Source organism: Panthera leo, chromosome B3 (genome assembly GCF_018350215.1).
Source record: "Panthera leo isolate Ple1 chromosome B3, P.leo_Ple1_pat1.1, whole genome shotgun sequence".
NCBI lineage: Eukaryota > Metazoa > Chordata > Mammalia > Carnivora > Felidae > Panthera > Panthera leo.
Genome location: NC_056684.1, coordinates 74,187,256 through 74,212,999, shown reverse-complemented (window position 1 = coordinate 74,212,999; position 25,744 = coordinate 74,187,256). Strand labels below are relative to the sequence as shown.

Sequence of the window (25,744 nt, the reverse complement as noted above, 5' to 3'; positions counted from 1 at the left end):
CTGGGTGGCTCAGTCTGTTGAGCATCTGACTTCAGTTCAGGTCGTGATCTCACAGTTCATGACTTTGAGCCCCACATTGGGCTCTGTGCTGACAAGGTCAGAGCCTGGAACCTGCTTTGGATTCTGTGTCTCCCTCTCTGTCTCTGTTCCCCTCCAGCTTGCGCTCTGTCTCTCAAAAATAAACATTTAAAAAAAATGTTTTTTATGTTTATTTATTTTTGAGAGAAAGGGAGAGTATGTGTGTGTGTGAGCAAGGGGAGGAGCAGAGAGAGAGGGAGACACAGAGTCCAAAGCAGGCTGTAGGCTCTGAGCGTCAGCACAGACCCCAATGCAGGACTCCAACCCACAAACCAGAACATCATGATGTGAGCTGAAGTTGGATGCTTAACCCACCAATACACCCAGGCACCACCCCCCTCCAAAAAAATTTTTTTTTAAAGTAACAACTTGCAAGATGTGATCTTTAATTGTTCCTTGAATTTATGGAGCAAACTCCAGTGGTATCCCTACATTTTTAATAACAAATGAACAAACACTGTCTACCGTAGAGTGCCATGATTTATTTGATTAATCCCTCCTTGCTGGAAATTTCAGTCTTCCCAATGTTCTGCTCTTACATGCAGAGCTGGGATAAATATCCTTGTACAAGTGCATGTATCTTTGTGCTCATTTTTTATTTCCCTAAAAATAACTTCTTACAGTGAGAGTTATTGGGGGAAAGGGATTGAGCATCTGTAAGGTGGTCGAAACATTTTGTTAATTGGTTTCCAGAAAGAACAGCAACACAATAGTATCTCTTTTTATTGAACACCTTGCCAGTTTAAGATTTCTAACAACTTTGTAACTTGCTTCACATTTGTTCATTTTACCCTGGTCCCCTGTGGTTTGTTAGAGCTGAAACATACTTGAAATCCTCAAAAAGGAAAACACAAACACAAAAAAAGGGGGAGGGCCAGCTGTTCTCCAAACACTTGGGGGAAGGAAGCGAATACGTACATACCGAGGTCCTACTGTGAGTTAAGTTCAAATTGGGTGCTTGATAGGGGCATCTCCTTTAATTCTGTGGAGTTAGGCATTAGAATCCCTAGTGTCTTGGCTTACTGCGCTCTGGCCCTGGACCTTTAGCTCTCCTCCACTGGAATGTAAGTCCATGAGGACAGGGACCACCTCTCTCTTACTTACAGCAGATTCACACAGTCCATGACCTGTGGCAGGTGCTCAATAAATATCTGTCCAATGGACGATGAACTAAATTTGACGGTGATGGGGAGTCTGAGGGCTTGGGGGAGCAGTCGAGGATTGTGTTTTGGAGCATTTGTCGGAAGAATGCATGGTGCATGACTGGACCAGCTCTAGAAAAGCAAGATCAGTGGGCACCTGGGGAGCTGAGTAATAACCATCAGTACAGACTCCTACTGAGACTGTACCTCAGAAAATTGTACTAGGGAACCCTGTTTCCTGCTAGTTTATATTCGTTTATATGATTATTTCCTTGACATCATCCTCTGTATTACAGAGTGTCTTGTTTTGTTTTTAAATAACAAGAAGGTGTTATGAGTCTTGGTTTTACAAAATCCACTAGAGTTGCCCTCTTAGTTGGTGCCCCAGCACCGATGAGGCAGGTCATTGTCTCGGAGTCTTTGTGACCTGTTTTGGTTCTCCTGGGACACCTGGTATACAAAGTTGATCACTAGGGAGGAGGTTGATTCTTTGCATCAGTAACCCAGTGTAAAGAACCAGTATTCTCTTTAATTCCTTCTGCCCTAAGATTTACAGCTGGAAACATTAATGTGGACTGTGGTAGCTTCAACTGAGGCCTAAAAGCAGGGGAGGGGACCATCCCAGGCTTGGAGAACCAGGCTTGATATCAGGGTCCCTGAATCCCAGCTGAGTGGGTTTGATTTGGCAAGGCTGATGGCTAATGCTAGAAGCTCCTACAGCCCCCTGGCCCAGGGAGCAAAGTCCGGACCTCGGTGTTGAAGCCTGAGAGTACATGTACCAACCTCTGTACTTGATTTTGTAAGAGGCCATTGAGGAGATAGAAGTATGGCAGACCCTGTGGACAGCAGGGCTCTCCCCAGATAAACATAGAGGCTAGAAGGCTGGGCCTTTTGGATGGAGTGCTTGGAAAATTCTAAAAGAAGTAAAAACACCAAAAGGAAGATTTTATTTTCTGGATAGTAAGCCAGGTGGAGCTAATTACAAATACAAAAGCAAAAATTTACAAGATGTGACTTATAAATGTTTCCCAGATTTACGGATAAGACCATAATGGTTGCTCTTCTTCCCTCCCTCCCTCCCTTCCTACCTTGTTCTTTCTTTTTTGTTAAAGCTTATTTATTAATTTTGAGAGAGAGGGAGAGAGAGAGAATCCCAAGCAGGCTCCCTGCTGTCAGCACAAGCCTGACACGGGGCTCGAATCCCACAAACCGTGAGATCATGACCTGAGCTGAAATCAAGAGAGGCTTTAACTGACTGAGCCACCCAGTTGCCCCTGCACTTTTATTTTATTTTTAAATGTTTATTTATTTATTTTGAGAAAGAAAGATAGCAAGCAGGGGAGGGAGACAGAGAATCCCAGGCAGGCTCTGTGGCTGTCAGTTCAGAGCCCGACTTGGGGGCTTGAACTCACAAACTGTGAGATCATGACCTGAGCCAAAACCAAGAGTCACTTAACTGACTGTGAGCCACCCAGACACCCCTGAACTTTATTTAAAATAAAGTTAATTTTTTAAAATAATGGCTACCTTCAACTGTTCTTAGGTCTACCCTGGAAAGGGAATGTTTGTCCACAGTTGGACCCAAGTTTTACAGGAGACATTGACTGGCAGGGTCCAGCCATGGTGGTGGCTAATGGACCCATTCCTTCACTTATTAAACAAACATTTAATGATGTGTGTCAAGCAATTAACTAAGTGGTGGTGCACAGGACAACCCTAGTTCTTGCCCTGTGGAGCTTGCAGTCTGAGAAAGAAACAGATTAACTGAATAACTGCATGAGACAAAGTAAATAGCTCTGAAGTTTATAGTAAAGGCATCTGACCTAGCCTGGTTGTGGTGGTTAGGAAAGCTTTCCCTAAATAGGTGACCCTGGACCATATTTAGGCAGAAAGGGAAGGGAGATCACTACAGACAAAAGGAGTAGCCTCTGCAAAGATCCTGTGGTGGAAGGGAGTCTGGAAGAGTAAGCAAGACTCAAAGAAGGATAATGTGGCCAAGGCAGAGGAGCAAAGGGCAGAGTGGAGGAGGTGGAGTTGAGGAATTGAGGGGCGCAGGGCCACACAAGGTGCCTCTTAGGTCAGATTCAGGATCTTTGTCTTCCCTAGAGCAGTAAGAAACCTTTGAAAGCTTTAAGGAATTTGAGATGACATGGCCAGATTGTGTTTTGAACAGATTACTCTGCTTGTAGTGTCAAGAATAGATTGGAGCAGGGTTAGCGTGGAAGCAGAGACACAGACTGGAAGGCAACTCTAGTTGTTTATGCTAGAGATGGTAAGTTGGGGCCAGCGTGGTGGTGCTGGAGACAGAGTGGAAAGCTTGGAGGAGTCCCTAGGAGATCGAATTTACACGGCTTGGGGAAGGATGGGATGTAGCTGCGTGGAGGGTGGAGAGGAGCAGTAATAAGAAAACCCCCGGGTTTCAGGTTTGTGGAAGAGGACCAACTGAGTGCCATCCACTGATACAGGGACAGGTGTCCCTCATCAGAGAATCCCTGGAATTCTGAATCCCTGAATCCCTGCTCCCTGAATCCCTGGAGCAGAGGCCAAGAAGTCTGTATTTTAACAAGATCACTAAGAGGTTGACTCCTATGCACAGTAAGGACTGAGAACAATCACCTTCTCTTTTTCTTCTCTGCTGTACTGTTCTCCCTGCCCACACCCTTCTGGGGCCAGCAGTAGCCATGAGACTATGTGCCCAAAGTTCTCAGTTCTGACCACTTGTCTTCTTGAACCTTCGAATTTAAGAAGACTTGTAAGACAAGGGGTTTTCTAAGGCAGTAAAAGAGAAGGCTAAAAAAGGAGCTGTTTGTATTAGCTGTAAACATACAAACAAGGTGCTGTATGTACAAGAAAGAAACAAGGTCTTCCCTCAAGAGGCTCCCACCCAGTGGGGGTGACGGACATGTAAACATTCAGAATACAATGCATATGTAGTACTTACTATGAGCCGGGCACTGTTTCCTTTCTTTTCTTTTCTTTTTTAATTGTTTTTTTTGTTTAACGTTTATTTATTTTTGAGAGACAGAGAGAGACAGTGTGAGTGGGGGAAGGGCAGAGAGAGAGGGAAACACAGAACCCGAAGCAGGCTCCAGACTCCGAGTTGTCAGCACAGAGCCCGATGTGGGGCTCAAACCCACAGAGAGATCATGACCTGAACTGAAGCCGGGCGCTCAACTGACTGATCCACCCAGGCGCCCCAAGGAACTGTTTCGAGTGCTTTATATTTACTAATTTATTTAATCCTTATAACAACCTTCCAAGATAGGTTCTGTGTGACAATGGTGGTGATAAAAATATGTATTGAGGATCCCAAGAAGATAACTATGATGGGCTTCATGGAGGTGGATGAACCACAAAAGATGAGAAAAAGTGAAGTCCAAGAGGCATGGAGGACAGAGGAATCATCCAGTATGCGCCATGCACAGAAATGTAAGACAACACGGTATATTTGGAAAATGAAAACAATTTAATGAAGTCTGGCATATAGGTGCATAAGGGCAAAGTGGCAAGGAGTATAGATGAAGAGAAGTTTGGCCAGATCATTAAAAATCCTTTTGCCATATTTCGGAGCTTGGGCTTTCTTTTGAATGCAAGAGAGGGCTTTCAGTTAGGAATGATATGATCAGTTTTGCATTTCACAAGATTCATGATGAAAGCAACGTGGAAAAGAAATTAGAAAGGAGTTGGACTGAAGATGAGAGGTTGGTGAGAGACAGGAAAACTTGAAATAGGAAAGAGGGAGTGAGAATGAAAATGGGGGTGGGTTGGAAGTTTCCATAGGAAGTAGAACTGATTAGACTTGATGATGGATTGGATGTGGAGAGGAGGGAGGAATGAGTTAAGGGCTATGGTCTGGGTTTCTAACCCACAGGTGAGGAGAGGTGCCCTGCACAGAAATATAGAGCCCAGGAGGAAGAGCAGAATTTAAAAGGGAAGATAACGTCCAGTGTTCTGTCCAGAAATCTCTGTGGATCACCTCAGCAGAATGACCTTGGGTGGCTCAAGGAGGGATCCTGCAGGTACTACCTCTAAGAGAGGAGATGGTCCAAGACAAGGGTAGTTCCACTAAATCCCTACAATGTAGTCAGGGAAGGTAATTCATTCAACCAACATTTTTTTTTTTAAAGAAAAAATGTTAATGTTTATTTATTTTTGAGAGAAAGAGAGTGTGATAGGGAAGGGGCAGAGAGACAGATCCCAAGCAGGCTCCGTGCTGACAGCAGAGAGCCCAATATGGGGCTGGAACTCACAAACTGTGAGATTATTACCTGAGCAGAAGTCAGATGCTTAACGGAATGAGCCACCCAGGTGCATCTCATTCAACCAACATTTAAAGAATACAACCTGTGTGCCAGGTTCTGTACTTGGTGATGAAAATAAAGGAGAGGCACCAGAAGAGTGACAAGGAGACAGACAAGTAAGTCGATCACATTGAGGGGCTGACTGGAGTAAGCCAACAACAGAAATCCGAAAAAGGAAAACTAATTTTTCATTTATTTTAAAATTACAGGGTACAAAAAAAAAAAGATATCAAGCACAGAAAAGCACAGTCTGACCATCCAGAGAAAACCAAGTTAACAACCTGATGTATCTTTTCAAACTTTGTTCAGTACTTTATTTTTTAAAGACGGGCGCCCTCTCCTGTTTTGTGAAAGAAACAGTCGAATTTTTACTGGAGGCGGCTCGTCGCCGGGAAGGCTTTGCTGGCGCTGCTTTGAGGCCAGGATTTGAAGAATCGTATTTCAATGGAGAAGACGACGGGAAAGGGCAAGGGGGAAAGGGCAAGGCATGATCCTCGCTTTCCACACAACCAAGCCACGCCTTAGCGAAGGACGTGACTTTGTACGCTCCGCGAAGAAAGGCGGGAGTCCGGAGAGCCACGATCAGCTGTGGCACCGGACGGAGATAGCGGGGGCGGAAGGGACGCCCTATCTGTTGGGGCGTGGCCTTATGACGCGATGTCACGTCTCCCTGTCTGATGTCCTATTGGTTCTCCATTACCGCCCTTTTCCGGGGCCGACAGACTGGCCGCAGGGGCCGGAAGTGGGGTAGCCCTCGGCTGCAGGGGCGGCGGTGTGGAAAACAGCGAATCTGGTGCTATTGTAGCTGGCCAGCTTCTCCATTCAGGCTCCATCCCGAGTTGAAGACCTCCAGGATTCTGATGACCTATGGAAGGGATCGGATCGTGAGTTATCCGGCGCAGATCCAAATAGCCTAGCCGCTGAGAGGCACCGGAAGCTTCGCCTCTAGGAGGAGTGGAGAAGGCTTGCCTTGGAAGAAGGAACCCATAGGGACTGCCCCCGGGGCGGAGCCCGCCGACCATGGCCACGCCCCCGGGGGCCGGTCCCGCGGCTCTGCGCTTCGCAGCCGCGGCCACCTGGCAAGTGGTGCGGGGACGCCGCGTGGAGCATTTCCCCCGGGTGTTAGAGTTTTTGCGATCACTGCGCGCTGCTGCCCCTGGCTTGGTTCGCTACCGCCACCATGAACGCCTGTGTATGGGTCTAAAGGCCAAGGTATTGGAGCCATTAGGAACTGGAAGACGGGAAAGGGGCGGGATGCGAGGGGACCAGACAGGGCCGACTGCTTGGCGTTGGGACTGGTTGGAAAAGGGCAGCTTGCCCTGAGATTCTGAGTTTAGTACCCTTCACAGGTAGTGGTGGAGCTGATCTTTCAGGGCCGGCCGTGGGCCCAAGTTCTGAATGCCCTACATCACCACTTCCCAGAGTCTGGACCTGTAGTGCGGGACCCGAAAGCTGTGAGTAATCCCTGGTACAGCCCTTTCCCGTTAACACGGTGCCACAAAGTGGCTTCTCCCGGCCACTGGATCCTGGTGACCCTAAGTTTTCTGCTTTTCCTTATCCTCAACAGACAAAGCAGGATCTGAGGAAGATCTCAGAGGCACAGAAAACCTTTTGCCAACAGGTGAAGCAACTAGCAGAGACCCCAGTGGACTTGGCTTCCAAGCTGCGGGTGAGACTGGCTGGTTTGGAAGCTGTTATGTGGCTAATTTCCCTAGCCCTCTTCTGACTTGCTTCTCTCCTCACTGCAGGAACTTGAACAAGAGTATGGGGAATCCTTTTTGGCTGCCATGGAAAAGCTGTTTTTTGAATACCTGTGTCAGCTGGAAAAAGCACTGCCTGCGTTGCAGGCACAGCAGGTTTTGTTGGGGCCAAATAAGGGCAGAGTGTGGGATGGTTGTATCAAGGACTATGGTCTTCATGCCTCTCACCCTCTGCCCACAGCTTCAAGATGTGCTGAGCTGGATGCAGCCTGGAGTTTCTATCACTTCTTCTTTTGCCTTGAGCCAATATGGTGTGGACATGGGGTGGCCACTTCCAGGTACTAGGACCATCTGGGAGAACTAGGAACTTGAGGGTAGACTGGCCGGAGACCTTTTGAGATGGGCTATTTGAAGGGTTACATGGGCCTGAGGCATAAGAAACCAGATGGACCTGTGTTACTATCTCTTATTTATAAGGAGCTTCATTTTCTTTTTCAGAGCGTTTGGTTACTGATTCAGTGAGCGTGACAGAGCCCATGGAGCAGAGTCCTCCTCAGCAACCAAATCTAGTACTTCATGATCCATCGCCAAAAGCCAGGCCTAGCTCATACCTTTCTCGGGGACTAGCCTCAAGGAAGAACCCAGAACCTTTGGCTGGCCACCACTTCAATCTGGCCCCTCTAGGCCGGCGAAGAATCCAGTCCCGATGGGCATCCACTAAGGGAGACCATAAGGAGCGCCCTACAGTCATGCTGTTCCCCTTTAGGAATCTGGGTTCACCAAGCCAGATCATATCTGAGCCTGAGAGCAGGGAAGAACATGAAACACACACGGCAGATCTGGCAGGTGCTGCGGGCATGAGAGCAGCTTCCACTGGAAAGTCTAAGAGTCCATCCCAGACCCTGGGGGGAAGAGCTCTGAAGGAGAACCCAGTTGACTTGTTTGCTTCAGAGAAAGAAGAGTGAGTGGTACAGTTGCTTCTCCCTGCAAACAGCCCATTCTTTGCCTGTTTTCCCGTTACCTTATCTTCTTTGCTTGCTCCCACTTCAGGAATTGCTTGGTTTGCCCCATGGACCCCCTGAGACTGTCATTATCACCTCCTAAGGCTAGGAAGCCAGGTAAGTATCTTGGGTCAGGAGCCAGCCTCCTCTCCTGGGGATTCTTCAGGGCCTGTTCACCTAGAAGGGTACTTTGACTCTGGTTTCCTTCTTGCAGTGTGTCCCCCATCTCTGTGCAGCTCTGTCATTACCATAGGGGACTTGGTTTTGGACTCTGATGAAGAAGAAAATGACCAGAGGGAAGGAAGGGTGAGTAGGAAGGAACAGAAAGCTGGGGAAGAGGATGAGCAGAACAAGACAGAGAAACCCCACATGCTCCAGAATATGGAGGGCTCAGGGAATAAGACGATGATAGGATCTCCCTGCTCCCTTCTCTGCAGGAGTCTCTGGAAAACTATCAGAAGACAAAGTTTGACACCTTGATCCCCACCTTCTATGAATACCTCCCTACTTCTGGCCCCAGTGCTGTGTCTGTCCCTCCCATGACCATGCAGACAGGTCTAGACACTTATGATAGGACCGGAATTCTCTCTGCACTCCACCTGTCTCCCTGAGCTCTACACACAGTTTAGTGGAAATAAAGTGGAAGCCCAGGTTTGGGTTCCCTGACTGCCTTGCTAAAATTACTTTGTAGTACTTGTTAATTAAGATTTGGATTTATTAAAATACTGTCTTGGTGTGAGAAAGGGGAATTAAGGCTTCTATAAAGTCAGTGTAGGTCATTCCTTAGAACTGGCTTCTCCAGGGCTAGAGGAATTCCTTTGCCTTTTTATTTCCGATGGAAAATGTTGTTCAGATGTGCCAAGAAGGGTTGATAGCCTGGAAGAGAAATTTCCCTTTGCTATTCTAAAAATATCTATGTGCCCTGATACCAGAATGTACTTTGTAAATTCTCATGCTGCCAGGTTACCTGGGGGTGGTGGCACTGAAATGGAGATACTTCATGGAAAAATACTCCCTGCCTTTGACTCTACTGGGTCAGTGCCAATTCCACTTCCACTTGTCCCGGAGAAGCACCCAGATGCCAGCCTTGTGCAGAAAGATACAGAATCTCTTATAGTCATTGGGATCTCTTTATTGAGATACTTAAAATACATCAACATTTCTGAGCTTTTTAGGTGTTCAAAGATACTATTTAATGAAGTTCATTAACAAAACATGATATCAGGAGAGTAACTCGTCCAGACCAAGGCCATATTAAACACTTAGGCAGGAGTCATTATCTTTTCCTTTCCATAATCTTCCAGATGCTGCGTCCCCAGATTTGCATTTGATTACCTTACTTCATTTTCTCAGCCTGCTTTCCTTGCTTCCTCCCCAGTGAGTACCCTGGGCATTTTGTGCGTACAGAGTACAGATTTATTGCAGAAGCCCTCAGGAGTAAGGCAACAGGAAATAACCGAGTGATAAATAGCCATAGTAGCTGGCGTGTGTGAGGAGCCCATCGGGAGGCCCTGTGCTAGGCTGCTAGTGCTTTGAGAGGGCACAGCTGCTCAGGTCTAGCTGTCATCACTGAAGATTGGATTCACCTGCTGGGTGACTCGGATAAAGGTGGTTCTCCGGCTCAACTCCTTCAGTTTAGCTGCTCCCACGTAGGTACATGTGGAACGGATGCCTCCAAGGATGTCTCGGATGGTATGGTCCACATCCCCTTTAAAGGGCACCTCCACTGTCTTTCCCTCTGAGGCCCTTAGAGGAGGAAAAACTTTCTAACCTTTTCTTTTTGGATTTCTTAAGCCCAACAGCACCGCCCCAGTCTCTAGCATTTAGCCCCAGTTCACCACTTTTCCTCCAAGAATGTACCAAGCATCTCCCAGCAGCCAGCAGTTCTGCCACCACCCTGCTTAGTCACAATTTCCAGGAACCCTCAGCTCCTGGACCTCTGCACATACCTGTATTCAGCCACACCCCCAGCATACTTCTTCATGGCCATTTCAGAACTCATCCCATAGAAGAGCTTGTACTTCTTGCCATCCCTCTCGATGAGCTCACCACCTGACTCATTGTGCCCAGCCAGCATGCCACCCAGCATCACAAAGTCAGCTCCTGCCCCTGCCAGCATCAACAAGGGGAAAAGAGAATTGAATCTGGCCCACGCGCCCATATGCCCACCCCTGGAAGCAACTCACGCCAAATTCTCAGTCCTGACAATGATTCTAACATCTTCCTGGTTTTGTTTCCCTAGCTGACCCACAACCCACACAGGCCTGCTCTGCTCTGGCCTCTACTCCTCAGTGAGCCTGATTTCCCCAAGAATTTAAAAAGAGCCTCTGGAGATTCCGTGCCTGGGTTTTGCTTTTTTTTTTTTTTTTTTTTTTTGCTGCTTTTACCATCTGGTCATTTCTTTGTACTATGTGCAGCTAAACAAGAGACTCCAAGTGTCCTAGGGGCAAAGGTCTCTAACTTTAGTCCAACAGTCTGAGGGATGCTACAGATGGACTTGGCATGCTGTGCAGTCTGTATCAGAGTCTCAGGGTTTCCCCTGCTGGCTTGCCCCAGGTGACACCATGGGCTTCAGGGTCATTAGTTCATATTGTCAAAAAATCTGAACGGCTTTCTCAGCCTTTCCAAGCCTGATCCTTGGCCCTCAGAGGTGACTTATCCTCTTCTACAGGACCCTCCGTCCACACTCTCCCAGCACCCTTACCGAAAGCCTTGGCCACATCCCCTGGACAGCTGCAGCCTCCATCCTGCAAAGTGAAGAGCACTGTGAAGAGATAACGTGGATTTCCCAAGTACTAGGAGCGATGTCCCCATGGCCCACCTCAAAGCTGACGGGAACCCGGGAGTTCTGATCCACTGCTACCACAGCCTCCACAGCCAGCAGAACACTCAGCTGTCTGGCAGCCTCATTCCCTCCCCTGCCCTTGGCCTTACTGAAATGATGTGGCCTTTGAGGCCATGAGCAGCATCTGCACACTCCATCACTGCACTGAGCTGTGGATACCCCACTCCAGTTTTCTTCCGAGTGGTGCACACGGAACCTGAGAAGAACATAATGAAAAGAGTAGCGTGCTCCACAGGCGTTCGCCACTGGAGAGGTAGCCAGTGGCCCCCCCATGAACCAACTTACCTGGTCCTATTCCTACTTTGATGATGTCAGCCCCAGAGAGGATCAGCTCTTCCACCATCTCTCCTGTTACCACATTCCCTGCCTGAGACAGAGCAATCAAAACAGAGCACTCTTGGGGTTGGAAACGAGAGGAGGCTGCGCGCTTTCATATACGGTATGCTTGGACCGTGACCTTCCAACAGTATTACAAAGAGGGTACCTAGGGTCCCTCTACTGGGAACGAACTCTGCTTCCCAAGCTGAGGTAAGGAGGTGAGTGGCCAGTGGCGCTGTTGCACTAGGGTGAAGTTGGGGTACAACTGGACCAAGGCCAAAGCTGATTTACAGTAGATTTATCTCCCCGTCCCTGCCAAGAGACCCAAACATATCCTGTCCTTCATCTGTTACATCATAAAATCTCTGGCTTCAGGCAAAGGGGAAAACGTGATATAAGCTAAATACCCATTTGCACAGCTCTATTTATTTTTGGTGGACGGTACAGAGAGACCCCTTGATGCTGTGGAGAAAATAAGGCCTTGTTATCACTCCCCAAAGCTTGTAAAAAAAAAAATTAATAAAACTTATTTTCATGCGACTCCTTTAATACGATTCTAGTACGTGTCCACTTCAGTGGACACCATAGGTGGGCACAAGGCATGTGAAAAGGGACAGAGATAACTGCACTAACCAATCTATACATTTTAAGTGTGGGACCATGGATGATCACCCAGAGCCATGATTAAGCGGTCTAGGAAAATCAAAATGCAACGGAGGAGAAATGATGTAACAAAATGGGAGTGTCAGGAAAGAGTGGGAGGAAGAGGAACATACCAACTACAGAGTAATAGAAACATACCATAATAGTGTGTTTGGGGAAGCGCTTCCGTACATCCTTTACAAACTCCACAAAGTGCTCAGAGTAGCCATTTGCCACGTCCAGGCATATATATTTCAGTTGGGGAACAGCTTCCAGGATCTGTTCCAGTTGCTCAAAGTCAGAAGAGCCCATGCCTGAGCTGGCAGCCAAATGCTGTGAGAGAAACAGAGCCATTGGCATGGGAGGCATGAGACAGTCTGTGGCATGTCACAAAAGACCCAGTGAGGAGCTGGCAGGCTGGGAAGGTGAGGGTTAGTCCTCAGAAAGCCAAACAGAGATTCCTAGAAGGGCTCCTGGGTGGCTCAGTCGGTTAAATGTCCAACTCTTGATTTTGGCTCGGGCCATGATCTCACGGTTTGTGAGATCAAGCCCCACGTTGGATCCTGCATTGACAGCGTGGAGCCTGCTTGGGATTCTCTCTCTCTCTCTGCCCCTCCCCGACTCATGCACACCCATGTGCTCTCTCTCTCAAACAAACAAAAGATTCCTGGAAAACTGGGATGAAGAAGGGACCAGGAAAAGACTAAGATTACCTGAAGACAGTCAGGATTCTGGCTAGCAAAGTCTTTCCACTGCTCGAGGCTGTAGTGTTTATGGACAGCTGTGAAGAGGGAGAACTGGGGAGAAGAAAGAGTCATCAAAAAGGAGAGAACTAGCAACTCTTTTTCTAGACATAGACCTTTATAGTAAGTATTCTCTCTGAGGAAGAAAATGAACTTTGGAAAGCAACTTGAAGAAGCCACTGGTTGAGTTGGGTTTAGTTTAGCCCTTATTCTCCCTATAAATAACCAGTAGGGCATTTTGTCATAAGCTAGTGCTTGTCTGACACCCTGACCCAAGTACTAAGTCATCTGGACTGGATTTCACCTGTCAGAAGATACAGGGGCTTCTGACTTAAAAGGTGACAGAGACGAGCTGTTGCTGCAGTGGAACAAGCAGCAGACAAGAACATAACCATGAAGAGGGTGGACGGAGCCAGTGTCTGCCTGCACAGACTCAGCCCCTCCTCCTATGGTAACTCAGTACTGAATAAACCTAGTTTTTGGTATCTTCTGGTCCAATAATTCAGTGAGTCTAAATGTTCACAAGAGGTCAGACCTTAATGGAGCCAGTAAAGTGCTACCCCATTCTTTCTCCATCTCCACTGGAGTAAAGGACAAATTTTCTGGAGACACGGACCAACCTAAAAAGTCTATTTCATTCCATCTATTTCGGTCAACCAAGTTTAAGGATACAATTAACTCCTCAGACTTGTATTCCCTAGGTCATCAAATTGCAAACAATATCCCAATGCTTTGAGAAAGGCATTCAAAGACAGCTGTGAATACTGGTACTTGTGCTTTAAAAGTCCAGACATGCAAATAGACAAGAGAGCAGTTGACAGACACAACCCAAATCTTGCAACTGATAAGAAATCCAAGGAAGTCATGTATCAGCCAGCAGTAAGGACATATTATTGCTATACTTAACTCATCAACACTACCTCGCTAAAGCTGGTATTGAATTCCGTTTTCTCAGCAACACTCTGCTATCAACATGCTGATACATAAAGAAAAATCACCCTAGAAGGTCAGTAGACCTTGGAGATATACTGATATAGTGTGACATGATGAGCACATCCAATTATGTACCGAGCTAGAGATCTAGAAGAAAGACGCTTATATCCAACTTTATGATTACTGTGAAACTTGGCTCTGTCGCTAAAACCTGATTTCTTTAGCACTCATCAGCATTACTGAAAAGCCAGTCTCAACATAAAGCATTAAAACAGTCCCCACAAAGTCCATGTATTATAGCATGTCTGTTAATGCTGAATTCAGAGTTACTATTCCTCAACTCTATTGGGCAAAACAGGCGGACAATGGACAACAAGAAGATTCCTAAGCAGTTAGTGAATGACAACAGCAAAAAAGTACTAAAACTGTATAACTATCAACTTCAGAGAAGTGACAACAGACATTCCACAAAGACTTACAGCAATCAAAAATAGAGAAAGGGAGATGAAGTCCTTAAGGCTAACAGAGCCACAAGCAGCAGCAGAATCCATCAATCAGGGCTACATAGATTAACCAGAAGAATGCATATGTTCCTTGAGTGCCCAGAATAACTATCTACCTTTTCAGCTACAAGTATAGAGGCAGGTAATATTACTGATGGGAGCAGCATCTTCTATTTTCAAAGTGAACAATAACCTGTGTGTAAGAAAAACACATTAAAAAAAAAAAAAACAACACATTCCATTTTGAGCACAGGAATTCCCAGGAACCTAGGATTCAAAGAAGAGGAAGATTAAAAAATAAAAATTAAAAAAGGATAGCATATATAAAAGAAAGAAAATTAGTAAGCTGCTTCTCTAGGATCTTCTAGCTAGGAATTTTTGAATGCTCACACTGTATTTAGTTTCTGGACTAAAACAGTGAATATTTAGTGTCCTGAACAATGGTGTAACTGGAAGGATGAATGTGATTTGGAGGGGGTGACCTGGGTGGTGGAAAAAGTTGGCAGGGTGTATATAAACTGCTGGTCAGAACAAAAGTGAAAGTTATCTATCAAAAAAATGGGGGAAACTTAGCTTTGAATCTTACTATTTCAGGCATGCCTTTGAACTTATAAAGAGCATTAGTATTGGAGAAAATGGATAAAATAGTAAGTTGAAACATCCTGTTACTTGCCAGAGAGCTGACTTGGGGTGGGGGTGGGGATGCAGGTACCTCTGCAGTCAGCCCATATAACTGGACACCAGTGAGGAACCTGCATGAGGGAAGTCCTACCTTACAGAGAACCTTGGCCATCTCAAAGGTGCCCACAGTATCCATATTAGCAGCAATGATGGGGATCCCAGTATACATCTGCTTTGAGTTCCGAAATGAAAAGGATCTTGTGAGATCCACCTGCAGATATGAACAGGAAACTGAGCATTTTATTCATCAAGTAAATGAGTACTGCAGGAGGACAAGAACTAGGACTCTTTCTCAGTACTGGCCCATCTGGAGCTTGGGGTCAAGTGCAACTAGGAAAGCAGTCTCACCTCACTTCGAGACTTAAGGGTACTGCGTTTGGGCCTCAACAAGACATCCTTGAAGTCCAGTTTGACGTCGTTATCGATGTGAGGCATGGCAGGGACCTCGGGATAGCGACCAATCTGAGAGCTGGAAGGTAGGGAAAGTCAGGAGGGGGGAGCTGAACCAATTTCCCCATAGGCCTTAATGCCCTCTTAGAGCTAACTGCATAACTCATCTCTCTCCTTGCTTAAATTGTGGAAGGTCAGTGCACTGGCTGAAGCTCATTGACTGTCATCTCATCTGTCTCATGGTTACAATTACCCGGTATCTCCATCCCAGGTACCAGTTGTTGGGGAGAAGAATTGGGATGGAGTCTTGAGAGACCCTAAAAATGTGTATTCCTTCCCCCCACTACTCTTCCTTCTCCCACCCTTGCAAAGAGCAATTTGGGGTAAGAGGCTGATTTGGGGGTGAGAAGAAATAGGGGGTTCCCACAACTAGTTTCCGGAATAGGGGTACTCACTTCCTGTCGCCGTGGCACAGGTGGCAGTTGACCAAAGTCGCCCTTGCTTAGCAACTAGGCTCGTGAAGCCCCCCTGAGCCTTGTAGGCCACGCCAACAGGTTCCGCTAATTGCCGGCGAAAAGGATTAACTGAGGCATTCTATTTTCGGCGGTGGCCGTGCGAGGCCTTCTGGGTAACAGAGTTCACACACCGAGGTTGCCGTTGGACCCTAGGGGCGGGAGACTACGATTCCCAGGATGGGACGCGCGGAGCTGTCCCCTGGCATGATGGGAGTAGTTCGTTCCGCCCCCCGCTTTCGAAGCCCTGGCTCGCTAGGGACTCTAAGTATCGCGGAGGTATCATCTCTGCCGTAACGAAACCACCGCCTTCTTTTTATTTACGACACCACCAAAACCAAACGCAGGAGCATTCTTGAGCCTTTCGGCAACACGATGAAAGGAAGGAGGCGGGGTGAGAGGGGTGGAGCCAGGCAGTGACCCGGAAACAGAAGTGACTCCCACAGGCGATTGCTGGGGAGCGGCAGCGGCGACCGCAGCGGTAGAAGCAGCAAGTTATCTGTGTGCAGCTCCAAACTGGGAAGAAGATGCTAATTAAAGTGAAGGTGGGAGCACCTCCGGCCTTGCCAAGACGCTGTGGTACTGGGCTGGCCGTTGTGCCTTACGGGAGAAGCGGGGAAGGAAAACCACGCCTTTCCCTAGCCTGGAGGGTGCTGACAGCCTCAGGGCTCCGCGCGAGGGGTGATGGGAAGTGGGGGGCCCCAAGAAGGGTTTGAGAGCTGGGGACTGGCCCCACCAGATCACCCCAGGGTCTCTGCTTGTCTTGGTTTCTCAGCCAGGACTGTGCCGTGACTCAGAAGGAAGCCGCCTTTGTCCGGGGTATCGCTGTATGCGAACCCCCGCGGTCATAGAGAAGGCCTAGCAGCAGCTTGGCTCCCCTTCTCGGATTCTTGGACTAAGCTGTGATCTCCATTTTGCACTGCCCAGCTTACCTGCTTCTCCAAGCACAGTACAAAAACGTTAGCTTGGGGAACCGAGAGCCTCCTAGGAGCTAGACTGTAAGCCTTTGCTGGTTGTCGCCAGTGTGACAGCCGGCCTTCAGGAACCAAAGCTGGGAGTGTGTTCATTCAGCACCCGCCTTTCTGAGCCGGGCCTCCTGGACCAGCCTCACTTCTGTGACTGAGGCAGGTTAGTTATCATTGCCCTAGTTCTTGGTACTGGTGATGTTTTCCTTCATCCCTGTCTCTCCCGTGGTTTTTATACCAATTGACAACACTCATTAGTCCTATCTGCTATTGCTTCTTTCGTACCTTCAGACAGAGAGGCAGAAACTAAAAACTGACGCAGTGCAACGTTAGTTTGGCCTTTTCCTGCTGAGTAAGTCTGTTCTTTCATCAGCTTTTTAGTGAATTTACCGTGCTTACCAGCCATTGTTAACCTCTTCATTCTTTCCAAACCACTTCTTGGCTGAGGATGGAGGCCAGCTTGTTGAAAATCTTTGTATTTCAAACCTTTAGTAGTGGCTACAAGAGTCACTAATTATAAAATCCATTTAATGGGTCGCAAACAACGTTAACATAGAAATATCAGGGTATACTGCTGGATAAGAGTATTTCACGAATTTTGGTTTTCGTTTTATATGTATGTTAGTTAAGCACATGTATGTATTACTAGTACATATGTATTCTTGTGAGTCACTGTCAAAGTCTGAGAAACACTAAAATGCTTTTTGGATATGAATTCTCACATCCTCTTAGTCAAAGAAGAGGTTACTTTGTACAGTGTTTTGTAAACTTCTTAAAAAATCTCAACCTGCTCTAAAAATGTTTACCTCAGGTTCCTTACAAACACAAAAAACTTACCATGTGTGATATGCTCTGATATTTCCAGTTTTGTTCTGAGTTGATTTCCTAACCCACCAATGGGTTGAGACCTGCAGTTTAAGAAAATACTGTGTTCTGGTTGGGCTTCTCAATTTAAAAGTGCATGAGAATCACCTGGGGATCTTGTTATGCGGATTCTAATTCAGTGGGTTTGGGATGAGACCTGAGATTCTGTATTTCCAGCATACTCCCGGGTGATGCTGATGCTGCTTGTCAGGGACTACCCGGAGTAGCAGCGTTCTAGATTTTCTCTTTGAATCCATTTTTGTTTAGTGTTTCTCTAAAATTGTTAGTCTCCTTTCCTGAAATGCTTTTCTTTGTGCCTCCACAAACAGGTTCCTATGCCTTTCATCTTTCTCTTTTTTGTTAGCTGCATTTTTAATATATTAAGTATATACAAAAGCAATTAGCTCTTAGTATACAAATGGTAGGTTTTATTTATCAGGGTTTCTTTGCGAATTCAACTGTCTTCTCCCCGTAGCTGACTTTTTCCATATCTCTTTTTGCAGTCCTTTGCAATGAATGCCTCCTGATTTAAATCTTGTCTTGATGCCTCGTCTCTGTCTTTCTAAAATTAAATACATCATTTTCTGCTTTAGGTCATCTTCCCAGTACTCATCTCATGTATCAATCCCATCAATCTAGCAGGTATCTGGAATGTAATTCTTTAGAATCATTGTTTGCTTATAGAACCACATTTTTCCTTCGATAACCTCTTTTTTGCCTGATTTTCTTTCCATTCCCATCGTCCTTATCCTGGTCCGAGGTCTCATTAATTTATGTCTTTATTTCTCTGTAATACTTCTAACCCGATTTTCCTACCACATACCCCCTCTAAAGTTTAGAGTCTAAGCCATGACGTGGCGTACAAAAAAAAATCATAGTGTACAGGTTTTCTTTATAGTTCTTTCTCATTATAGTACTCCCTAACCCCAGATTCTGCATTAGTGTCTTCTTTACTATCTAAGCCCCAGTTTTCTCATTCATGGTTTGTTTTTTTAAACACATTTGTATTTTTAACTTTAAACCAACAGTTCTTAAGGGTTCAGTTGAATGAGTTTTTAACAACAGTTATACATCCATGTAACAAGATCTAGAACATTTTCACCCCTTCCCTATGAAATTTCCATAGGTTAGTTTTGCTTGTTTTAGAATTTCATATAAAGGGAGTTAAAGAATATATAATTTTGTGTCTGGCTTCTTTCACTTAGCATTGTGTCTGTTATATCTGTGTAGTTCCTTCTTATTACTGTGTAATATTTAATTGAATGACTATATCAGTTTGTTTATCCATTCTCCTGTTGATGGACTTTTGGATTGTTTCAGTTTCTGGCTATTATAAATAAGGCTTCCATGAACATTGTTATACAAGTCTTTTTGTAGACCTATGTTTTCATTTCCTTTGGGTATAAATCTAGCAACAAAATTACTGGGATCATGTAGTAAATGTATGCAACTTTAAAAGAAGCTGCCAGTTTTCCAAGGGGTTGTACCATTTTACATTCCCAGTTGCAGTGAATAAGCAGTCCAGCTGTTCTGTACCCTAGCTACCTTTTAGTCCTATCAGTCATTTTTATTTTAGCTATTATAATGGGTGTGAAATGTTAATTTCATTCAGGTTTAAATTGATGTTGATTTTCACCCACCATAGCACTTTGTCATCATACCTTGTGTTTGGATAGTAGTATTCAATATGACATTTCCTTTTATATTAGTTCTATTAATTATATGTCTTGTCGTTTCTTGGTAGTAAATCTTGACTTGAAAAAGATTGTTGGCAAAGGCTGGATCCCTTAATTTCTTTTTATATCCCCTCAAGTGCCTAAAGCAAGCAGTATGTTGAGTTTAGGTTCATCATTGACTTGTCAAACATCATTGAATGTATTCCCAGGTGACAATGACCAGATTTGGAGGAAGAAACACAATATGAAATATCAAGAATATCTTTTAAAATTGCTCAGTTACTCTGATTTTTTTTAAACCCAAACATATTTTTTATTTGAATAGCATTTCAGTGTTTACAAGCACTTTTCTCCATTTCAAGCCACTTCATTCATGACAACCAATAAAGAATAAAACAATGGGGTCCATCACCTACACTGCCAATTGATACATTGTGTTATAAAAATGAAAAAATGGGATTGATATTTCCAATTTGAAAGGTTGACGCTTATTTTACAGGACTTTGAATTTTAATTATGAACTGTTTCAAACATACACAACAGGAGAGAGAAGGATATAATGCACCCCATATCCAGCTTCAAGTGCTGTCACCTCATGGCCAATCTTACTTATATTCACCAACTCTCGTTACCTTATGTTTTAAGAAACAAATCCCAGATAGCATATGTTATTTGTATGTGTTTCAGTATATATCTGTAAAAAAGGATTCTTTTTTTCCTAATGGAACTGTAATTATCACATCTAAAAAATTAACAGTGATTTATCACTGTCATCAAATTTTTCCCATTCTCTTTTTACACAGTTTGTTTCAATGTGAGTCCAACTAAGAGCCATACATTGCAGTTGGTTGATACGGATTTTAAGCCTCTTTAAAAAACCTGTAATTCCCCCCTTTTCCCCCTTTTCATGTTGAATAAACTAGGTGGTTTTTCCAGTGGAGTCTCCCACAGTTTGGATTTTGCTGATTATATTCCCATGTTTCCCCGTATTTCATGTCGATTGGTATATAAGATCTAGAGGCTTGATTAGTCTTTTGTATGTGTACTTGTGAGAATAAGTCATAGATGGTGTATGGTATGTAATTCTGTCACCTTTTTTGCTTTCTATGATGTTATAGACCTATTATTGCCTAGATCTATTATTTCATTGGAGGTTACAAAATGGGTATATCTAATTTTATTTTTGTTTGATATATTAGCTGGAATGCTCCAACAGTACTTACTAGCCATGTGAGCTATTGAACACTTGACATGTGGCTAATAAGACTGAGGAATTAAGTTTATGAACTATCTATTTGTGTTTAATTTTACTTAATTTAAATATAAAGCCTGAGACTTTATTCAGTTATCGGGAAAACTTTTAAGTCTGCTTGGAACAGTTTAGGTATGTAAGTCTACTTTTTCAACTGTAAGTTATGAAATTTAAATATAGTATAAATACAGTACTTCAAATGGAAATAAATCTACCATCTGAATCGAGATGTGCTATAAGTATGAAATGCACACAAGATTTTGAACATTTGGTTAGAACAAAGGAATGTAAAATACTAATTTTTATATTGATTATACATTGAAGTAATAATATTTTGAATATATTGGGTTTAAGAGTGTTAAAATTAATTTCACTTTTAAAATATGTGGCTGCTAGTATATTTTAAATTGTATATGTGGTTTGCATTACATTTATATCTTTTGGACAGTGCTGCTTTACAGAATCATTTCCTTACACTCCCATCAAGAACATTATTTTAAAAATAATGTTTTTCTCATTACAATGTATTCATGGTATAAAAAATGAAAAATACAGAAAAGCATAAATAATGTAATTAAAAGCATCCATAATGTCATAACTCAAAAACATTCACGTATATACCCTTCTACACTTGTTTGAAAGAGTATAAATACACGTATGGGTTTTGTGGTGTTGTTTTTTTTTTTTTTTTTTTTTAACAAAACTGGAATTATACCATTATTCCACAGATTATTTGAGGGCTACGTAATTTTTCTTCTATGTTTGTGTCATAATTTATTTAACCCACTATTTAATACTTAGATTGCTTGTGATTTTTGAGTGTCAAAAGACTGTAATGACCATTATCATAGGTATATTTTTTAGCGTAGTCATGATTATCTTCCCAGAAGTGATGCTGCTGGGACACCGCTTAACCAGATTGTTCTCTGGATACATTCATGGGCTTCTACAGTCAGAAACAAAGGGCCAGTCTTAGAGTTTTAAATTTTACAAGCCAGTAATTTTTTTTTACTGTCATTAGATCCAAGCACCTTACCCTTGGGGGAGCAGTTCTAGGCCTTCTCTAAGGGTCTTTTTTACTCTTTAAAATTTTTTATTAAATCAGAATGAATATTTGTTTTATTATTATTCATGTGATGAAGGGGTATATTTTTATTAGAAACTTTAATAGTGCAGATAAAGGGAGAGTTACCCTTAATAAACCCTTCCCTTAGTCCTATTCTCCTTCTCAATCACTACTATAGGAGATATGTATGCTTTTAATCATTTTTTCTATACATATACATATGTGTATCGCTATATATGGAAAATGATATATAATTAAACATTCTTTAGATCTTTCCACATTAGTGTATAAATTGTTGCATGGTAAGTGTATCAGTCTATGGATGTACCCTAGTTTTAATAGTTTTCTTATTAACAGGCATTAAGCTTTTCCTAGTGTTTTACAGTAAACCTGTTCTGTTGAGTAAACACATGTTTCTCTTTGAATACATCGCTCAGGTTTCAAGTTTTTCCTCCAAGTTAGTTAACCTAGAAATAGATTATCTGCTTGAAGAATCTTTGCATTTAAAGTATTAAGATCAGTAAAGTGAAATAATTTATGGATGACACAGAATTGCTAACTTTTCATTTTGTCAGGAAAGGGCTTTAAAAAAGCACCATATGTTGTTTCTGTCATTTCATAAAAGAACATTTTAAAAAAATTTCTTGGGACGCCTGGGTGGCTCAGTCGGTTGAGTGTCCGACTTTGGCTCAGGTCATGATCTCATGGTTCGTGAGTTTGAGCCCCGTGTCGGGCTCTATGCTGACAGCCTGGAGCCTGCTTCGGATTCTGTGTCTCCCTCTCTCTCTGCTCCTCCCCCACTCATTCTCTGTCTCTCTGCTTCAAAAATAAATAAAAACAATTTTTAAAAAATTAAAAAAATCTCTTAAGTAGCCTCTACACTCAACATGGGGCTCGAACTCAAAATTCCGAGATTAAGAGTCACATGCTCCACCAGCTAAGCCAGCCAGGCACCCCTTCATGAAAGGATAGTTTAACAGCTGAATATATTTAGTTTTATGAAAATCTCACTATTGTCATTATTTTTCCATTTTACCATAAATTTTCACAGGCCAGCTTGGATTGGGGTAGAAACTTGGGAATCACTGTTGTGATTTATTCTTTTGCACCCAAAGAGGTAACTCTAAAAGAATTACTCTTATATTTTTTTAAATATTCTTAGTACTGAACTGATTCTCATAGTTGAGAAATTAGGTCCTAAGTACTGTCATCATTCTGGTCTATGTGAATACCATAAGTAGAGACCATTTGTTGTTTTGTGAACCTATTACAATCCTATACATTGGGTTTTAATATCAGACCAGAGACACTTAGGCGGTACTGAGTACAGAGCTGGAAAAGAAACAAACAAAACCTCAGGCTCTGGGGCCAGAGAGTCTGTGTTTGGGTCCACACTCTCCTTTTGACTTCATGGATATGCTTTTTAACCTATCCAAACCCCATTTTCCTCATCTATAAAATGGTGATAGCAATAGTACATGTATCTCCTAACTTAGTTGCAATGATTAAATGTGTTGGTGCACTCAGTGTAGTTTCTGACTGTTGGAAAGTGTTAAACGTTGGCTATGATTGGGGCGCCTGGGTGGCTCAGTCAGTTGAGCGATCAACTTCGGCTCAGGTCATGATCTTGCAGTCTGTGAGTTCGAGCCCCATGTCGGGCTCTGTGCTGGTGGCTCAGAGCCTGGAGTCTACCTCCGATTCTGTGTCTCCCTCTCTCTGCCCCTTCCCCGCTCATGCTGTATGTCTCTCTGTCTCTCAAAAATGAATAAACGTTAAAAAAAAATTTTTTTTTTTAACGTTGGCTATGACAGGGCACCTGGGCGGCTCAGTTGGTTAAGGATTTGACTTCGGCTCTATGATCTCACAGTTCATGAGTTTGAGTCCCCCTTCGGGTGAGCTCCACTTCTCTCTCTCTCTCTCTCATTCTCATTCTCGATGGGATGAAGCACATTTGTAAGTGTATGATCAGTGTAATTATTATGTGTATTATCAGCAGCCCTTAGCCTGTGGAAGAGGTCAAGAAGCTACAGCTGAAATTTAGTATTTAGGTAGAAGTCTGGAGAAGTTACAGAATAGAATGTTGAATTTTAGTGTTAATTGAAAAAACTGGTCATAAGTGGTCTCTGGGGTCCTTGAGAATTCTTTGAATTATCTGAATGTTAATTTCTAACTTTGATACAGGGAACAAAGGCATGCTTTCCTTAGGACATCTCTTATTGCTGTCTCATCCAAGGGAATGCCAGTATTCTCATGGATTCTAATGGGGTGGGCGTGGGAAGTTGGGTAAAATGACGTGTGGGATTAACAGGGTCAAATGGTCAAATGCCCTCTCAAAGCTGTCTACTGCCTAAAAGTGTTTGATAAATACAGATATGGTCAAAGCCTTCTGATTCTTCAAAGCAGCTTTGCTGACAATGTGCTTCTTTCAGAAGATGTAGATTCCCCAGAGATTAAGACAGGGTGTTTTACCTAGAAAACCAGTTGTATATTAGGCTGTAGGACTCATGAAACCCTTGCCTGTTGCAGACGCTGACCGGAAAGGAGATTGAGATTGACATTGAACCCACAGACAAGGTAATGTATGGCCAATACTTTTTCATGCCTGTCTCCCTACATGCACATTTGTTTGGATGTGCTGATGAACTTAGTCCTTTCCCTCTCATGCTATCTGCATAGCTCTTGTTCTTTCCACTTCCATGGTTCTACCCCTTAGCAGCCCCTGACTACTTGTACCCCTAAAGGTGGAGCGAATCAAGGAGCGTGTGGAGGAGAAAGAGGGAATTCCCCCACAGCAGCAGCGGCTCATCTACAGTGGAAAACAGATGTAAGTTGGACATAGTTGTGAGGTTGAGGGAGCAAATACTGATGGAGGAGCCTGAGATCCTTTGGTGATTTGGTGAATCCTATGAATTCCTTCTCGGATAAGATTTTTGCACACATAAAATAAAATACATAGATTTACAAAGGAAACTAATGATAATGAGATACGGTTCTCAAGATACTAAAAACAAAGTTGTGAAAAAATAACATATGTGGTTTATTAATACATTAAGATCTAATGGTAGGAATAATTACCATAATTTTGATATATTTTCAAAATACTTGCAAACAGTTATGTTATGAAATTTCTGTCCACAGGTCACCCATGTTGCTAATACCACTGTGGGTTTTTTGTCTATGTTCAAAATTAAAAGAAATATAGGGGTGCCGGAGTGGCTCAGTCAGTTAAGCTTCCAACTTCAGCTCAGGTCATGATCTCACGGTTCGTGAGTTCGAGCCCTGCATCAGGCTCTGTGCTGACAGCTCAGAGCTTGGAGCCCGCTTCAGATTCTGTGTCTCCCTCTGTCTGCCCCTCCACTGCTTGCACTCTATTTCCCGCATTGTCTCAAAAATAAACATTAAAAAAAATTTATCAAATTTCATTTAAGGGGTTAGTAAAAATAAAGATGTAAATTCTTTCTGCATTCATAGACCCCCCAGAAAGACTCAAAAAACTAAGCATAAGAATCTTGTTCTAGATGGTATTTCTAATCCCTCCACCCTTTTTTTTTGCCCCCTTTTCCTGCAGGAATGATGAGAAGACAGCAGCTGATTACAAGATCCTAGGTGGTTCAGTCCTCCACCTGGTGTTGGCTCTGAGAGGAGGAGGTGGCCTTAGGCAGTGATGGACCCTCCCTCCATTTTACCTCCTTACCCTGTCGCTCCTAATGAGGCATCATATGTCCTCTCACTCTGTGGGACACCAGAGCCACTGCCCCCTCTCCTGGATGCCCAGTCTTGTTTGGCGGAAGACCGTGAGGACCCCAGGATGCGGTGTTCCTGACCCAAAGGGCCCTTGGTGGCCATTGGGTTTTAGTTTGCAGTCCTGTGTGCTTCCCTCTCTTATGGCTATGTCCCTAGTTGCCAATAAAATATTTCCTGACCTCCTGGAATCTTTCTTGTATTGCACAAAAGTGCACATCACAGTATATACTCTTTTACATTTCTGAAGGACAACGGAAGGGAATGTGCCCTTAGGGGGATTATCAGACTGTAGGAAAGTCAGCTCTAAGTGGTGTGGAGCCAGTTCTTATCAGCTCAGGAGATCTAATTATTGTCATCTCTTCCCAACCCCATAATTGATTTCGTGCTT

The 25,744-nt window shown here is 43.8% G+C and overlaps 3 protein-coding genes across 9 annotated transcripts; 2 read left to right on the top strand and 1 right to left on the bottom strand.

The window, feature by feature from the left end:
• Positions 1-6,244: 6,244 nt before the first annotated feature.
• TINF2 (TERF1 interacting nuclear factor 2) lies at positions 6,245-11,160 on the top strand. 4 transcript variants are annotated; one of them, XM_042942820.1, is made up of 9 exons: positions 6,245-6,733; positions 6,871-6,975; positions 7,089-7,190; positions 7,270-7,377; positions 7,463-7,559; positions 7,720-8,182; positions 8,272-8,339; positions 8,437-8,528; positions 10,894-11,160. In XM_042942820.1, the coding sequence occupies exons 1-9, from the start codon at positions 6,542-6,544 to the stop codon at positions 10,978-10,980; spliced, it is 1,314 nt and encodes a 437-aa protein (XP_042798754.1). In that variant the 5' UTR covers positions 6,245-6,541; the 3' UTR covers positions 10,981-11,160. The 4 variants fall into 4 exon arrangements, with proteins under 4 accessions (XP_042798754.1, XP_042798752.1, XP_042798755.1 ...); XM_042942818.1 differs by lacking the exon at positions 10,894-11,160 and adding an exon at positions 8,660-8,888; XM_042942821.1 differs by lacking the exon at positions 8,437-8,528.
• Positions 9,705-15,965, bottom strand: GMPR2 (guanosine monophosphate reductase 2). 4 transcript variants are annotated; one of them, XM_042942824.1, is made up of 10 exons: positions 15,733-15,965; positions 15,236-15,356; positions 14,979-15,098; positions 12,741-12,824; positions 12,187-12,360; positions 11,353-11,434; positions 11,157-11,263; positions 10,927-10,969; positions 10,172-10,331; positions 9,705-9,968 (listed from the first exon to the last, which is right to left on the bottom strand). In XM_042942824.1, the coding sequence occupies exons 2-10, from the start codon at positions 15,320-15,322 to the stop codon at positions 9,779-9,781; spliced, it is 1,047 nt and encodes a 348-aa protein (XP_042798758.1). In that variant the 5' UTR covers positions 15,323-15,356; positions 15,733-15,965; the 3' UTR covers positions 9,705-9,778. The 4 variants fall into 4 exon arrangements, with proteins under 4 accessions (XP_042798758.1, XP_042798759.1, XP_042798761.1 ...); XM_042942825.1 differs by lacking the exon at positions 15,733-15,965 and adding an exon at positions 15,531-15,699; XM_042942827.1 differs by lacking the exons at positions 15,236-15,356; positions 15,733-15,965 and adding an exon at positions 14,323-14,399 and having other exon boundaries at positions 14,979-15,061.
• A 101-nt stretch (positions 15,966-16,066) lies between these two features.
• On the top strand, positions 16,067-25,535 carry NEDD8 (NEDD8 ubiquitin like modifier). Its single transcript, XM_042942839.1, has 4 exons — positions 16,067-16,334; positions 24,139-24,186; positions 24,354-24,436; positions 25,181-25,535. The coding sequence occupies exons 1-4, from the start codon at positions 16,317-16,319 to the stop codon at positions 25,275-25,277; spliced, it is 246 nt and encodes an 81-aa protein (XP_042798773.1). The 5' UTR covers positions 16,067-16,316; the 3' UTR covers positions 25,278-25,535.
• Positions 25,536-25,744: the final 209 nt, after the last annotated feature.

Bases quoted from the DNA above. Each gene is read 5' to 3' on its own strand.
- TINF2 (XM_042942818.1), top strand. From the start codon at position 6,542: ATGGCCACGCCCCCGGGGGCCGGTCCCGCGGCTCTGCGCTTCGCAGCC. The intron at 7,191-7,269 runs GTGAGACTGGCT...TCCTCACTGCAG, and splicing joins ACTTGGCTTCCAAGCTGCGG to GAACTTGAACAAGAGTATGG. The intron at 8,340-8,436 runs GTAAGTATCTTG...TCCTTCTTGCAG, and splicing joins TCCTAAGGCTAGGAAGCCAG to TGTGTCCCCCATCTCTGTGC.
- GMPR2 (XM_042942824.1), bottom strand. From the start codon at position 15,322: ATGCCTCACATCGATAACGACGTCAAACTGGACTTCAAGGATGTCTTG. The intron at 12,361-12,740 runs GTAATCTTAGTC...TTTCTCTCACAG, and splicing joins AGAATCCTGACTGTCTTCAG to CATTTGGCTGCCAGCTCAGG. The intron at 10,332-10,926 runs GTAAGGGTGCTG...TGATGCTGGCAG, and splicing joins GGATGTGGCCAAGGCTTTCG to GGGCAGGAGCTGACTTTGTG.
- NEDD8 (XM_042942839.1), top strand. The intron at 24,187-24,353 runs GTAATGTATGGC...GTACCCCTAAAG, and splicing joins ACATTGAACCCACAGACAAG to GTGGAGCGAATCAAGGAGCG. The intron at 24,437-25,180 runs GTAAGTTGGACA...CTTTTCCTGCAG, and splicing joins ATCTACAGTGGAAAACAGAT to GAATGATGAGAAGACAGCAG.